The 15,570-nt window shown below is 40.1% G+C and overlaps 1 protein-coding gene across 1 annotated transcript; it reads right to left on the bottom strand.

The window, feature by feature from the left end:
* Positions 1-1,909: 1,909 nt before the first annotated feature.
* On the bottom strand, positions 1,910-15,107 carry LOC117814435 (phosphatidylinositol 5-phosphate 4-kinase type-2 beta-like). Its single transcript, XM_034685767.1, is given in 11 exon segments — positions 1,910-1,987; positions 4,703-4,806; positions 5,123-5,384; positions 8,417-8,530; positions 9,317-9,355; positions 12,670-12,784; positions 12,786-12,814; positions 13,812-13,964; positions 14,087-14,117; positions 14,119-14,181; positions 15,026-15,107. Coding segments are annotated over 11 exon segments (1,053 nt in total). The 5' UTR covers positions 15,091-15,107.
* Positions 15,108-15,570: the final 463 nt, after the last annotated feature.

Here is a 15,570-nt window from a genome sequence, read left to right as displayed (position 1 = left end):
GCAGCCATGTTGGAATAATTTCCAGGACTATATGTGATTTTCCAGGACATTTAACTTTTCTCCCATTTTCCAGGTGTTTTCCAGTACTGGAAAATGGTCAACTGTTTTCCAGGTTTCCAGGACACGTGGGAACACTGAGTAAGTCACAATTACCCAATAAAAATGAATGACTTCAACCTTAATTTCAACATTTTTAAAATGTTTTTTTTCCCTCATTATTTTGATTTAAATTAGGTTTTACTTTTTCCATTAAAGCTGCTGTTGGTAGTCACAGAGTAAACATCTGTTCGGAGAGAGGGACTTCCAATGTCAACCAGATTTCCTCTTAGCCCCCAACACAGATCGGCGTGTGCAGTCATGATCGTGCTGGACTCAGAACCAATCGGAGGACATAGTAGGAGCCTCCCCTTAACCAATCAGGACAGAGGATTGGAGATTAGCTATGATTGGTCTGTCAAACGGGAACGAAGGGAATAATAACATTGCTTGATACAAGGCATTCGAAAACGCAGAGATTTTGCAATAGTCTCACATTACTCCACTTACTGATGAGTACAGATAGGCATTATGACCTTTCCTCCAAACCCAGCAGAACAAAAGTAAAAAATTTACACCATTCCTATCAACAGCTTTAAGGCCAAGTCTCCCTCTTTTTTTTTATTAGACTGGCAGAAATGGGCTTCCATGCATATTTTATGGTGTTTTGAAAATGGGAAAAAAAACCTTGGGATCCACTTACTTTGCTTTTTCTGATTTCCAGGATTGGTCTTGGAGGATGAAACTGGGTCAGTTGTCATGGAGACAGCCTGGTTGTCATCATATGACACAGAGTCAAACAACAAAACAAGATAAAACTCCCTTTAATATGCAATGAATCATTTCAAGTAACCTTTTTTTCTAATGTCTGTCGGTAACAAAACAATACTGTATACAACACAAAATTGCTACATTAATGTAAACAAGATATAAAAATGATCCTTATGGTAATAAAACAAGTATTTGCTGCAGAATTCCCCTTTTTGTGAAATTTTTTTTTCTTAGACCAACCTCCACCAAGCTCACGGTTAAAATGTCAAAAGTATTCAAAAACAATATGGCAACGTAACATTCAAACACCAAGTTTTTTTTCTGGATTTTGTCGTTTTCGTCATAACACTCAGATGTTCAGTTCAGTGGTTTGATGTTTCAACTTACTGGTGGAGTCTCATGTACACATCAGCCATGCATTTTGATATTGCATTCATTTACTTAATACACCATTATATATTAATGTGTTATCCCCTGTTGTTCCAATTTGTCAGCAGAAGTTTGTCTTTTTTCTGTTGTTACAGAGAGAGAAGTCTGAAGGCGACTGTCAAAAAGTCTGTCATGCAATCTGACCATTCAGCATCTGTGTGAGTTGTTTACATCTGTTTGTGTGTGTGTTTGTGTCTAAGAGAAATCATAAGAACAACAACGACATGAACAGAAACCGAAGAGACTCTACTAACGAACTGGTAACTGCTGAAGCTGACACTCGTTCAAGCATTAGTGAGACAGTTTCCGTGCTGGCGTGAGAAGTAACAAGGGGCTGAGGCGGATCGGGAGCCGGAAAAGTTTAAAAAAGAAGAGGGAGATTATCAGGATGTGTTCCAAATTCTGTGAGGGTTTCACGAGTTGTCCTTTCAGTGGATGAGGGAAGTTTGTGTGGTAAAATGTAACAGGCTTGATGTATCCCTCCTGCCAGACTTGTGCTGGCTGTGGGGGACATGGTAGTTTTTTTTGTTTTTGTTTAAAAGGGGATGGAGAGGCCAAAGGTGGGGGTAGGAAGATGGACCTATGCTGAGGTGAGGGAGGAGAGAAATAAGTGCGTGGCGTTTGACAGATCTATGACAGAAGTTAAAGGCTGGACTGAAGGATGGAGATGAGTCTATAGGATGTTGGACATGAACTCGTAGAATCGTTTGGAGTACTGCTCCGGGTTCACCGTCGAGATCTCGGCTCCCGCCTGTGAAACAAACACAAACAGGGAAGAAAATGACATAAATGAAGCATGAGAACAGCAAACCCTCTGATCAACTTGTGCAACTGTTTCAGGCCTAAACATAAGACTATATCAGAGACTATATGACAGAGAGTTCCTGAATGCTCAATATTACATAGACATTGTGGGGCTCAGTGGGTAGACTTGGTCGTCTATCAATCGGAAGGTTGGCGGTTTGATCCCAGCTCTGGCAGTCACATGCTGAAGTGTCCTTGAGCTGAACCCCAAATTGCTCCCGCTGAACAAGTTTAGCGGTGTGAATGTGCTTGAAAGATATTAGCTAATATTGATGGTCCCTCACTTTATAGCAGCCTCTGCCATCAGCGAGTGACTGAGTATGAATGGGTGAATGTGACAAGTAATGTAAAAGCCCTTTGAGTGGTCAGAAAGACTAGAAAGGCACTATTTAAGTACAAGTCCATTTACATAATAAGGATTATTTAATCAGAAATGATAGAGGTCCAGTTAAAAAAAATCCCAGGCAGAGGACCTTGACCTCATAATAATTAACTTGTAATATGGTTCATATTTCAGAGTAGCCTGTAGCTTTATAGTCCATGCATGAACAATTAATGTCACTTGGCTGAGTTCTGCCCTCACTCATATTCACTTGACTCAAATGGTAAATGACTGTGATTATAAAGCAATTTCTCTAGTCCTCTGACCACTCAGAGCACTTTTACATTAAAAGTCACATTCACAACACATTCATCAGCACTGGCAGAGCCTGCTAAGTATGAACTATGGAAACGCACCACCATACCTCAAAGAACTCCTCACCCAGCAAACCCCAACCCGGAATTCACGCTCTACACATCAAAACCTCCTCTACCCTCCCAGAACCAAGCTCTGGGCCATGGGAGATCGGGCCTTTTGTGCTGCTGCACCACGTCTGTGGAACTCCCTGCCCAGCCACCTCAGGACCCCACAGACTGTGGATGCTTTTAGGAAACATTTAAAGACCTTCCTCTTTAAAGAGGCTTTTAACTTATTTTGAGTACTCTTTTTAAGAAATGTTCAAGTTTGTTCCCTCCTTTTCACTGTGTGCTTGTAGCTCTTTGAGATTTTTTTCCAATATGAAAAAGGTAATTTATACAAATGCTATATAAGTTACTAATTATCAATGTGAAATAGTGTATTACATTACTGCATTTTGACACTCAGAGTAAGAACCAAATAAGGCAGAAAAGCTAATCTTGAAAATAAGCTATTGTTACAACAAACAATAAAACACAGTAACCAAAAAAAGACTGAATTGATAATAACAACTGCTTCTAAAATAATTCCTTTGCCTGTTTATATTAGTTTAATAAAATATTGATACACTACAGTAGAATGGTATCATGTTTTGTAATTCTGTGACAAAAGCATCTTGCAGTTGTGCATTTGGTGTTGTTTTAACACTCCATCACTAGGTGGCAGTGTTGTAAACCTTCAGTCATTCAACTCTTCCACTCATACACAATAACTTAGTGCACTCACACCAAGTCCAGCTGCCTGTACAGTACCTAAGCAGGATTGCCAGACCCCCCCACAGTCCCTCGCTGGCCTGCATTCACATAGCTCCAGGCCCAACTGGGCTTACTGCTTGTGCGTATGTCATCACCATGAAATATGACACAGTCATGGCTTTGATTCAACAAATTATATTTAAATGTTTCAATTAATGAATCTAATTATTATATGATGTGCTCTGGAGACAGCTGTCACTGCCAACCTGCTGCAGAGCGGGAGAAACAGTATATCATTATCCAGTGTTTTATGACATGTACAGTTATGGCGCAGTCTAATCATTTTATTGGTAGTAAACCTCTGCAGACTTCAACTCGATCCTCTTGAGGGAGGCTGTAGGCCGATGTGAACTTGCTCGTGTGGTGGATTCACTGGCAACATACACTACAATTGACAGTTAATCCTTCTACTCCACCAGTATGAGAGTCACCTTTTTTTACAGTCTTTCTCTGACAGAAGTTCGGCTATGTTTCCTCTTATCATTTTTGATGAATACAAGTTGCCTTGTTGCTTTTGATGAGCAAACTTGACCACATTCAAATACTACTCTTTTCTCAATGCCGTTATGTCAACCCGACGTGTGTAAAGTAAAAAGAAAAAAACGTGCACTGTCATAAAAGTAGCCCTCAAATAGAAAATCCAGTTTTCAAAGAGATTTCAAGGAGAGCAAAAAAGCTTGTATTTGCACTAAAACGGTTATTATTCATCATTTATACCGATTATGCAAGGCTGCGATAGGAGTGAGCAACTGTACCGTGCAGAAGCTCACATTTTCAGCAATGCCAGGGCTAAGAAAGAGTACCGTACCTGTGCGCGGTGTAGAGCACCACACTGATCAAACAAACTGGATTTTGGGGCACGGTATGGATTGTCGAGTGTGAGTGGGCCCTAGGACATGAAGAATGAGCACATATTGTGCTGGTAAATACAAAAGACACTGGTCTAAAAAAGGCAGAGCTATTAGTGAGGAAGTGAATCTCAAAATAGGGAAACTTAATCCCTGTGCTGGGATGCCAAATTCTTGCAATACACACTAATAATTATCTATTTTTATTTGTTTCATAACGCCTTTTCGATTTAAAAAGATCGTTTTTAGACTCATTACTCTTCTGTCTTTATTCCATGTAGCCACAGAGTGAAGGGTCCTGATGCAGTCTTTACACTCACCCCGTGTTTCACAGTTTTGGCAGCATGTGCAGCTTTTTTCTTAGCGTCATAGTGCGTGAGGATGTCGATGATAGCCATAAAGTACACCTCCTTCTTCACAGCACCTGAGACAAGAACAACATCACAAGAGTTACAGACACCTTGAAATTAATTTAAAAGCTGCTGTGGCCTAATTTCTTCTGTGCGACACACTTTTCTATTATTATATATGACGACTGATGATCTGACCACTCCTTATCTGATCCACAGCTTAGTTATAAGTCCTCTTAACCTGGCGGATGTAAAGAGTTTTGCTTCACTATGTATGTCTGGAAGAAAAGGTTCATTCAAAATAGACAAGTAGTCATATCATCAGCCGTTACTGCTTTATTGAAAGCTAAAGCTACGTTCACAAAGTAAGAAGCCAAAGATCACCCTCACTGTCGTGGCTCTTGATTGCGTAAACATCCACAGAGGGGTCGAACTCCCCGGGGCCGAAGAATCCTCCACAGTTGAGAGGGTTTCCGGGGCTGTCAGGAGGAGTGCCAAAGGAGCCGGTGAGCACGCCACCGCCCATCCCATCGTTCTCGTACTCGTCCTCCTCTCCTGTGCCCTCCACGTCCATCTCCTCCTGCTCAGCCCGGTCTACATCATGGATGCCCACCAGGAGGCTGTAGTCCATGATCTTCAGAGTGGCCAGGAACTGACAGGGAGATAGAAAACATGGATCAAATGTGGAATGCTGCACACACTGCACACCAGTCTCTTGAACATACTGTGCATCAAGCTGCTAAATAACCAGTTGGTGGGGATCAAAATCAGAGCAAATGGTGGAGAGACTGTCTGCCCAATTTCACATGGTGGCTCAAACATACCTACATTTTTTATAAAGTTGCTTAAACTTCATGTGTAAATAAAAAAACTGTTTGCTAAGATGTTCCAAACAATAACTCTAAAAGGTGATACTGATTACATTTTCATTTGAGAACTCTTTGTCTGTATGGGTGATAAACTGAGACTTTGCAAACCATGATGCCCACATCCAGGCACACTTGCTGACATGGACTTACCAGTCATAGTTTGTCCTTCTCTGATTTGTCAAGTCCCTTATTATAGTGGAAAACCAAATATTATGATCCTTGTCTCACAGCAACAAATAAACACCTAGTTACAGGTGCAACTGACCTACATGAGCAGGAGATGAACTGTTACTCGAGTGGATTGCACTATGCTAAAACACTGTGCTAAAAGCAGATTTTTTGTTTTTAAGTGTTTAATTTTTTTTTTTTTTAATGTATCAGGTGACTTTTTACAAGTTAAAATCAATTAACCTTGTCTGATCTAGTCTGCACTTAGCCAAAGTGCCCAAAAATCTACCGATTCTGCCTTTATCGTGGGGCACATTGTTTTTTGTGTGACGTCCAAATAGGCCTCTGGGAACTGATGACGGGATAAACAGCTACCAACCATGACCTCCTTTCCTGTCCACTGCATTAACCAATCAGCAACTTGATAGGAGGCAAATCAAAAATAGAGTTGAATTCAACACTCCAGACATGTCTGCATAGCACCGTCATTTCTTAGTTCATTACATCTTCGGACAAGCTCCTGTTTATCTCTTTCAGTTGAGTCTCAGTTTCACTGTAAATAGTAAGTTACGTAGACGCCCCACTCTAACTTTCTTCCCATGTATGAACCCAAGAAAGAAACCGATCCTCTCATGATGTACTGGCAAGCAACAGGACTTAAGTTTGATGTGATAACAAATTGATGATGCAGATTTGTAAAAAGTAAAATACAAGTTTTGTCTGATCTGTCCTCAAGAGAAGAAGAAAACAACTTCTGAAATGTTAGTTAAAATGGAGGTTGGATTGATTCTTTCTGATGCACTCCAGGGAATCAGGGAATCTGATTGGTGAGGCAGTTCAAGCTGATATGTCACTTAACTTAAACTTTTGGATCCAGAACAGAATGTGATCAATAGAACCTTTAACTTTTCCTTCTTTGCTGATTTCAGCAGTTTGAAGTTCCTTTCTTTTCTGACTCAGACACAAAATAATTCCTCTAAGCTTGAGGAAACATGCAACAGATGTTTATAGTTTCATCACGGATGAGAAGTAGTTGATGAGCTGGGGTCTCATTTATAAAAGAGTGCGTAGAATTCTTACTAAAAGAGTACGTACTCCAAAACCCCGTAAATGGCGTGCGCCAAAAAGAATTCTGATTTATAAAACCGTTTGCACGCAAACTTTACGCAATGTTCCGTTTATAAATCACAAACCACCTGGAGATATGCGCACGTAGTTTAGCCTCGTATTCCGCCCTTTTCACGCCTATATTCAACTGCATACAGTCAATGCAAAGCACTTTATGAATGAACATGCAGACAAATGAGCTGGAAGATCAGAGGTTCTCACGGTGAATCACGTCATCAACAGAGAGCAAGACAGAGAAAATAAAGTTTCTGACACACAAACCGTGGTCCTCGTGAATGAAGCGGAGGTCAGAGAGAACTTACTGTGTATTTCTTACAGCAGAAGGGACACAATAAAATAAAATAAAATATAAATAATGAGTGACTCCACGTTGCTGCAGCATTCATGTATCCGTCAGCAGTGCCAGAGCATCCATCATTCATCATTACACACGGTCTCACTGCAGTGTTTCATGTTTACAGGACACACACTTTTATTTCACATTACAGAGAGCTCACGTCCTTCAGAGATCTCCTCACTGATATTATCTGACAGAAGTTTGATCCGTGAATATAAGTTTTAATGTGCTGGTTTCATCACGGGCAGCTTGGCCTGCGCTCTGACTGATTATGATGATATGTAAGATAATAACTCTGAGAACAGGTCATGGCTTTACTCACACACTTTCTCATTAACACAGTAAACACATGCAGGTGATGAAGATGTGATCAGTGTGTGAGGCAGCGGGGGCCGTGTCTCTGCACTCCGTGTGCGTCGTACAGCAGTCTTTATTAAAAGTATAACTACATGTAGTGACTCTGCACAGCGTTAGAAACATTGAAAACATGACTGTCACTTTGCTCCGCGGCTGATTTACTCTTCTGATGTTTCTTTGGTTTTACCTCCAGATGAACACGTTATTGATACGGTCCGTTTTGTTCCTTTACACTTTGGAGAAATGTGACGGTGAGACAAAGCTGATTAAATATTTGATGAACTTTAAGACACGCTTTTATCTTTTAATGACAGCTTATTGGAAACGACTCACCACAGACACACATTCAAATAGACTATGTTGATTTTAGTGATGATGGTTACGTGGGTCTGTTAATGTTGTTATTCAATGAATGAAATGTGTAAAAGGCATCAAAATATAGTCTGATTTCAGTTCTCCTTCTCACCAACTGCGTCGCCAATTTCCCCCTGCCTCTGAAATGTACGTACGCCTGGGTCAGAGTTTGCTTACCAGTAGTCACATTTTCACATCAAGTTTATTTTTTATAAATCACAAACTTGGCGTGAAAACTGGCGTACGCCATTTTCAGGCCCCATTTTGTGTGTAAGCAACCTTTATAAATGAGACCCCTGGTCTGTAGGACCTTCCAACTGCTTGACAATGACATTCAGTGTTGTCTCTCTGAGCTTTCCTCTGAAACGTCTGCACATCTGTACAACAGGCCCTCTCACAGCATGTTGTGCTTTATAACAGATGATTTAATGATATAAGCAGACATGATGAACTCCTGGATGTGTTTCTCACCTCTACGTCCCGTTTTAGCTTCTCCAAAAAGTACTTCTTGTTGTCATCTCCAATCTGCAGCTTCTGGCCTTCATTCAAGAAGTCATTGTCTTTAAAAGTTGGGAGTTCTTTAGCCTAAAGGAATAAAAGGTAATTGGATGTCAAACTCTAAAAATGTTGGTTTACATCATCAAGTGTAAAAAGTAGACAAGATATAAATACTAGGTATAAGTGTTTAAACAGTCATAAATGTCATATGAAGAAAAAAGTATACTGAGGGCACCAACTGTCTTTAAAGAGTTAAGTTCTTACTGGAAAGAAAGTCTAACTATAAAAACATGGACTTAATTGTCTGTTGACATTTATTAGTTAGGGTTCATGCAGATTTATGCCAAAAAATGTCCATGACTTTTCCATGTCTTTGAGAGAAAATGTCCCGACCATGCAGTCTCTCAAACATCTGTGTGACCATGAAAAAGATCCATGTCAGAACTCATAAAAGTGCATCTTAAAAATGTTGGACAAGCTATGTAGTTTGATAAAAAATGAACAATAATTCAAATTATGCAGTCACAAGTAAGATGATTATTGAGTATACTCTATATTTGTTGACTTTTCCAAAACATACTAAAATATTTATTTCTTCCCAAGCTTCTCCAGCCCTAGGAAATCATTGATTTTAAAACTCAAGGACATTTCCAGGTTTTTCATGACAGTCCAAACTCTGAAAAGTACACTAGCAGTGCATGAAAACACAACAACGCCATGATGCCAGCGCAAAGAGGCACCACTAGACATATCCTGTTACTTATAACCATTCAATTATCGAGCATTTCACAAGTCTGCCTCTGAGTTGAGCTAAGGGCGTTTATTTTGGTCCCGTAATGTCAGCAAACATCGCTGAACAGAAATAAAACTCACCTTCTCCTTGTCGCTGGCTTCCCTAGAGACCGTAGAACCCTAAAAAACGAGAGACAATAAGATGAAAATAGAATCAGCTGAAAGCAGCTTGAGACACATCAAACGCACTGTTAGCACATTACCCACTGTTACTCAGACAGTTTCTTCTAAACTGTCAATATTGGATAGGTAGGGCTGTTTTCTCATGGGAGTACTTGGCAAGAGAAGAGGAGGCTCGTGCAATGAATGATTATTTTTAGGAGGGAGTAAAACAGCAGTAAGCACACTCTGTTCAAAAACTACTGGTATTGAAAATATTCAGCACAAACCCAGAACTCTTGATTCAATGAGCTGGATTTGTAATCTCCTGTGGATGTTAGAAGGACACGTTAAACTTCTCCCGATTCAAATTCAATGACATGCCCATTTCCTCCCTCTGACAAGACAAATCTCAAAACTTCTGTTACATGCCAGGAATTAAATCACTACCCACAGACTGTTTATCTTGAGCTACAAAAAAGTTAGAAAGGAGCACAAAAAGAAAACAGTGCTACTTCGTAATTTGAATAATTTATGATGTTTGTATCACCAGATAAAAATAACCGGGAAGTTTTATTTTGGATCCAGAAACACTAAGCAGGAGTGCCTGATTCACTGGTGTTAAAAAAGATTAAGCATATTTACAGCACAGAGATATTCCTCAGAGTCAAACAAGCAAACAGACATGAAAGTGAATATCATCACGCTACTTACAATAACACAAGTTACATCCCCTACAGCATCCAATGCACAGTGTATCCTTATTAGTGAAGCAGAACCAGAAACATTGCTTTTTTCCCCTCCACTTGTCTTCTTCAGTTGTTTAAAGGTGGTGTCTCCATTACCCACAACACCTCCCAACTATCAACAGTCAGGTCAGAGTTTGGGGTTTGTCATGCCCAAAGCTTCTAATGGAACCAAGCTGGCAAACAGATGGATATGCCATCACCTCTCAGCTTCCCTCAGCTTTACCTTCCAGTGGTAACTACTGGACGATTAAAATCCCCCTGCAACCAAAAACACATTTCCCCCAGATCGGCTTCACACTGTCACGTCTGAAAAACTGCTGACAGAACTCCTAAAACTGCAAACAGGGTCGTTTATAACTCTCTCTATTATACAGTCCTGGTAGAGGTTTTTAATTTTCTATGCTCTCCTCAAGCCAAAGCAAAGCGATTTAATATCTATGATGTCACGTTTATGAAGAGAATCACAGAGGTCATAGTGTTATACTGTAAGATATTTGTAGTCTAATGTTATATTATGTTGTCCTCTGCTTCTTTCCCTACATTTTGTATTTTTATCTGGCTCCATTTCTCATTTGAACTTTGTTATTCTGTCTTTCTGTTTATTGTTTTCGCACCAAGACAAAATTAATCTTGTGTGAAAACCTACTTGGCAATAAACCTGATTCTGATCTTGCGGGGGCTTCAAGTGAAAAAAAGACATCTCAAAGGAAGGTATTTTCTTGTCCTATACATCAAATAAACACTTTTAAGTGGACTGACCAGCCGTCATCTCTGTTTCCTGTGGTACCCAGGTGTTGATTATACATGCATGAACTAGGCTGAAGAAGAGACGATAAGCAGAGATCACTTAAGGTGATAGGGTGACTTCACACATCTTCTTTTGGAGCAGGGATGTAAAATTCAAGTATTTTCTGTGATCAATCTTTGGAAATATTAACAAATGCCAAATATGTTTTTTCCCTGAATCAAATTTTCCTTCACAACACTGTCAGTGTTGAATCGCTACAAAATGTTAAACGCTGAATATCAACGTGCTGAGCAGGCTCAAAAACGTAATCCCCGCGGACATACAGTCATATAAAGTGAAGGCTCAGACTTCAATATGTGGATTTACTGCAACAATGGATCTGAATAGAAACACATTTTAGACTCACAGTGTCCAGTTTTCTGTCTACTTGTTCTTATCGAGAAAAATAAGCATGTGAACGCGGTCAGTCCGCCGGCGGAGAAAAAAAGCGCTTGTGGAGACCTGTCACTCAGCCGCAGCCCCCAGCTGAGCGTCTCCGCTGTGTGCAACACCTTTAGTCAGCTGATTCACATCGAAACATGCTTTAAACTTAAAACACCTCCCAGATAGCTGAATGAAGTATGAGACCAAATGATGTCTGTTCCACGTGATCGAAAATCGAAACAAAAAATGTGCTTGAGTAAGTTCTTGTTAACATCCCTACTTTGGATCCTCAAAAGTTTCATAATAAACTAGCTGTCCTGTTTTTCTATCCTCTCTGAATAAAGGAATAAAAGCCTCAAAGTAAAAACTTAAAAAAAAAATCAGGAAACAATCAAAATGTGATTTACACAGCTAAATATGGGATCACAGAGTCTTCAGGCAAAGTCAAATTGTTTGCAGACTGTGGCTAACAATAGCAGCGCTACCACCACCAGCTGTCAGTCCTCCTTGCAGTTTATGTCCACATGCCTGTGCTGGTTACACGCTGCTCAAGTCGAGTGGTTATATGTCAGTTAAACCAATCACAGCTTACATGCAACTTAATCTCCATTTTTTTTAGATCAAAATACTGAGAAACCACGCCACGCTATGAGATGACATTTCAGGCCGTAAAGCAATACAGCATTACGGCAGTAGTCATCAACTGGAACTACAGTCCAGTTGTTGGCAAATGGGGGACCTATGCATCAAAATATTAATACTTCATTTGACTAAGTAGTAACAATAGTACCAACTAGCAAGACTGGCGTTTAAAGCATAGAATGTATAAATAATGGACGTAGTATCCGTGACGTCACCCATCTGTTTCTTTAAAGGTGCACATTACTAATTTTTCAATAAACTAAACTTATTTGCCTGTTTTCTTAAACTGAAAGTAATGGTTTACATTTTGTAATTATTTAATAATATAAATGTATTGAACTCTTCATAGGGACATTTTGGTGAATGGGTTTTTGTTGCATCACGATTGAGTCTCCAGATGAGGGGAGGTTGATTCCAACCAGGCGCCCCTAATTACAGAGCTTCACTCTGATTGGTCCAAGAAAGCAGGTATTTTCACTCTTGATAAGGATGTGAGGAGAGCTAAATGTTAATATGCTTTAAATAATTTTTAAAGATTTGTCTGCAGAGGACCCATGGTGATACTGAATACATCAGTCTAAACAAACTATTTTCCCCTGAGGAATCAAACTCCTGCATACTTGTCGATCTTTTCCATTTATGCTTCCTGCTACCTACAAGTACAACATATACCATGAACATGTCTACATCTATTATCTTCAACAGTGTTAGTGAAGTAGTGACAGCTGCTGCGAGAAGTGCTGTAGAATAGGGGGCTAACCAGCATTTCTTACCTTTAGGTCATATTTGCGGTGCACTGTTAGGCGATGGCTGAATACATTCCGGGTCACCACCATGTAAGTTTCCACCCCGTCCACCGTTAGCCTGTACATGCCCAGGAACTGAGGGCAGCGTGTTGCCATGACACTCCACAATAAACTGGAGGCAATCAAGGGAGGAGAGCAGAGAGTGGAGCATTAAGTGTGGGAGTGAGGAATCAAATATACAGTATGAAAACTGATTAATACCACTGCTCCACAGTCGCATCATTTCTGCAGAGCTGCTTTATTTACATGCAATAGCAACTTTTGATTAAAAACACAGGAACTGTGTTTTGTTCATGTTTATATTACACACGTCATATTTCTGCTCTTGTATGGATCTATAAAAGAGCATTGATATTAACAATTGTTGTGGTTTCAAATTTGAGCCCTATTATGAAATACTTCGGGGTCTCAGTTGCTGATCAGTAAAGAAAAATGTTTGGAAAATTGCTGCAGCAGATTGCTTGAGCCTGCAGCGGATAAAGGGCTGTGATTTCTGGTCATGTAATACTCTGGGATAAAATGTGCCTGATCAAAGTACAGCCACTTCAAGTATGTGCTTTTGCAGCAGACAGGCCCGTGTGGTTAATCTACGTGTCTGAGAACAATGCTTTCAAACCATTTCTACTGAGAGAGACGTTTTTGTTAAAGTTGGATCGAGTTTTTGGAAACCAGAAACAGCCTTCATCGCCCTCCTCAAAGTCACTACTCGCAAGAAAAGTGGTTTTACCTTGTACAGCACAGCACTGAAGAGCTGCCTTCATCTTTTTTGTTTGTTTGCTTATTTTGTGGCACACAAATGAAAACTCACTCTCTAAAAACGGAAAAGTCACACAACACCACAAGCAAACTAATACATAAATGATGAAGCAGTACACAAGCAAATACTGAGCTCTGCAAGGCAAAATTACTGTTTTGTTTCCAACAGGTTCAAATCTGTAGGGATCCTTATGTAATGTTGTTGAGCACTAAGACAAAAGAGCCTGTCAGCGGCTGAACAAGAACAAGAACTATTAATCATACCCAACATTTGACCACATTACTGATAGTGAAGCACTGACTCATAAACTTTCTGCCTGCTGTTTCTGTGTGTGTTCTGAGGTTTTTTTTACCTGGTGATATTTCTTTAGGATGTTGTGCATCTCAGCGATGTCCTCACTGGACACAGTTTTGATTACAAAGCGGTGGTCGTAGCTGGACAGGAAGCGGTTGCCAAAGCGACCCTGGGTATCGCTGTTGAGTGGAGCGCTCCTCGTCAGAGAGTTCTGCCATAAAAAACAATCCAGATGCACTCTTACTTCAAAGTAGAATCATTCTCATATTGTTCTTTTCATTGCATTCATGTATGTGTTTTTTTTTAATCTTCCGCCTTTTAGAGACCCCTCACCTGGTAGTCCTGGTCATCGATGCAGAACCTCCCTCAGGTTTCTGAACACCATGGGACAGTACTCTTTGAACTTAAAGCGACTAGGCAGGTTTTCTCTGGCAGAAAAGAAACAGACAGTTGCACACAGTCAGCAAAAAACGGAGCCCAGAGGCTTGTTACTGAAAAATGAGGAAGAGTAGTGTAATGTGCAATATGTTTGTTCTCTGATTGTTGGGTATGTCTCTGCGACTGCAAAGACAACGATGCAACATAAGCTAAATGTAATCTGCTTATGTTTTTAAGTCCTTCCTCTAAATGCATTCGCTCTACTCCTGAACATTGAATTAGGTGAAACACAGTTAGCCTGTTGGCAGACAGCAAAGAAAACCATAATGTTATTACTAAAGCCAAATGTTTTCTAATCTCAGTAGTGACCAATTCTTCAGAGAATCAATTTAGACTTGTGCTATTTGGGACATTCTGTTCGCATATGAGCCCTCCAGCTGCTGAAATTGTCTCCGGCCTGCCTGAATCCTTGATTAAAGGGACAAAAGATGAGCATCATTGAAAAAAACATAAAGTGGCAAATCTCCAAATCTCTAGATTTCTTGTTTTCAAAAACATCGGAGGCCAGAAACTGTCATTCAAAATCAGTTTCACATTCACCCTGTGGTAATATCTCCACTGTCACTTTGTTGATGCTGGCACTGATTCTGAAAACAGCACATATTACAGAAAAGAGGATGTAATGAGTGCAGGGAGCTGCTGAAGGCACAGCTGGTCATTTTTTGAATTCATAAATAACAGAACAGACACATATATACATGTAAGACTAAAGAAAACATGGAAATCTTTCAGTCACTTTGGAGTGACAGCTGGTGTTTTAAACTCTGCTGGTGGTGATGATTGTGCCCTTAATGGATCAAGATAGCAATGTTACACTGACTGTGATATACCTACTTGTTAAATAGATGGTTGTCCACTTTGATCTTACTGTAGGCTTTAAAGTCATCTGGCATCAGCATTACTGGTACAGGCACGTTACTTACTCGTTCACCTGAAAGAGAGAAGTGAGAAAACAGAGAGACAGATCAGACGAGAGCCAGGGGAAGACGAGAAAACAGTTGGTATATACACAAACATGCTGTATGTTTATTCAGGAAAGTAAGAAACCAAAGCTGCAATGTTGACTTTTGTGATTTCAATATGGGAGCAGTTTGCTTAAACAGACTCCTACGCAAAGTGCTCCACTGTGCGGCTCCTGTCTAACAAATCAGGATGTTCTTTAAACATCATATCAGGGAACAATACAGCACACGCAAATTAACACAACAGATCTACGAACACCAGATCACAACAACTTCAGTGTGCACAAACAGTACGTGTAATCATCCTCACGTAATCCACACATTCCTCCATATCCCTCCCAAAGTCAGCAGCACCGATCGCTCACTGCACGACCAAAGACCAGACTGACAGTTCTTCTTGTTACTGCTGCTAACAAG

This window comes from Notolabrus celidotus, chromosome 6 (assembly GCF_009762535.1).
Source record: "Notolabrus celidotus isolate fNotCel1 chromosome 6, fNotCel1.pri, whole genome shotgun sequence".
In the NCBI taxonomy this organism is placed as follows: Eukaryota; Metazoa; Chordata; class Actinopteri; order Labriformes; family Labridae; genus Notolabrus; species Notolabrus celidotus.
The sequence above is the reverse complement of the archived record's forward strand: the minus strand, read 5'-3'. Positions and strand labels throughout refer to the sequence as shown.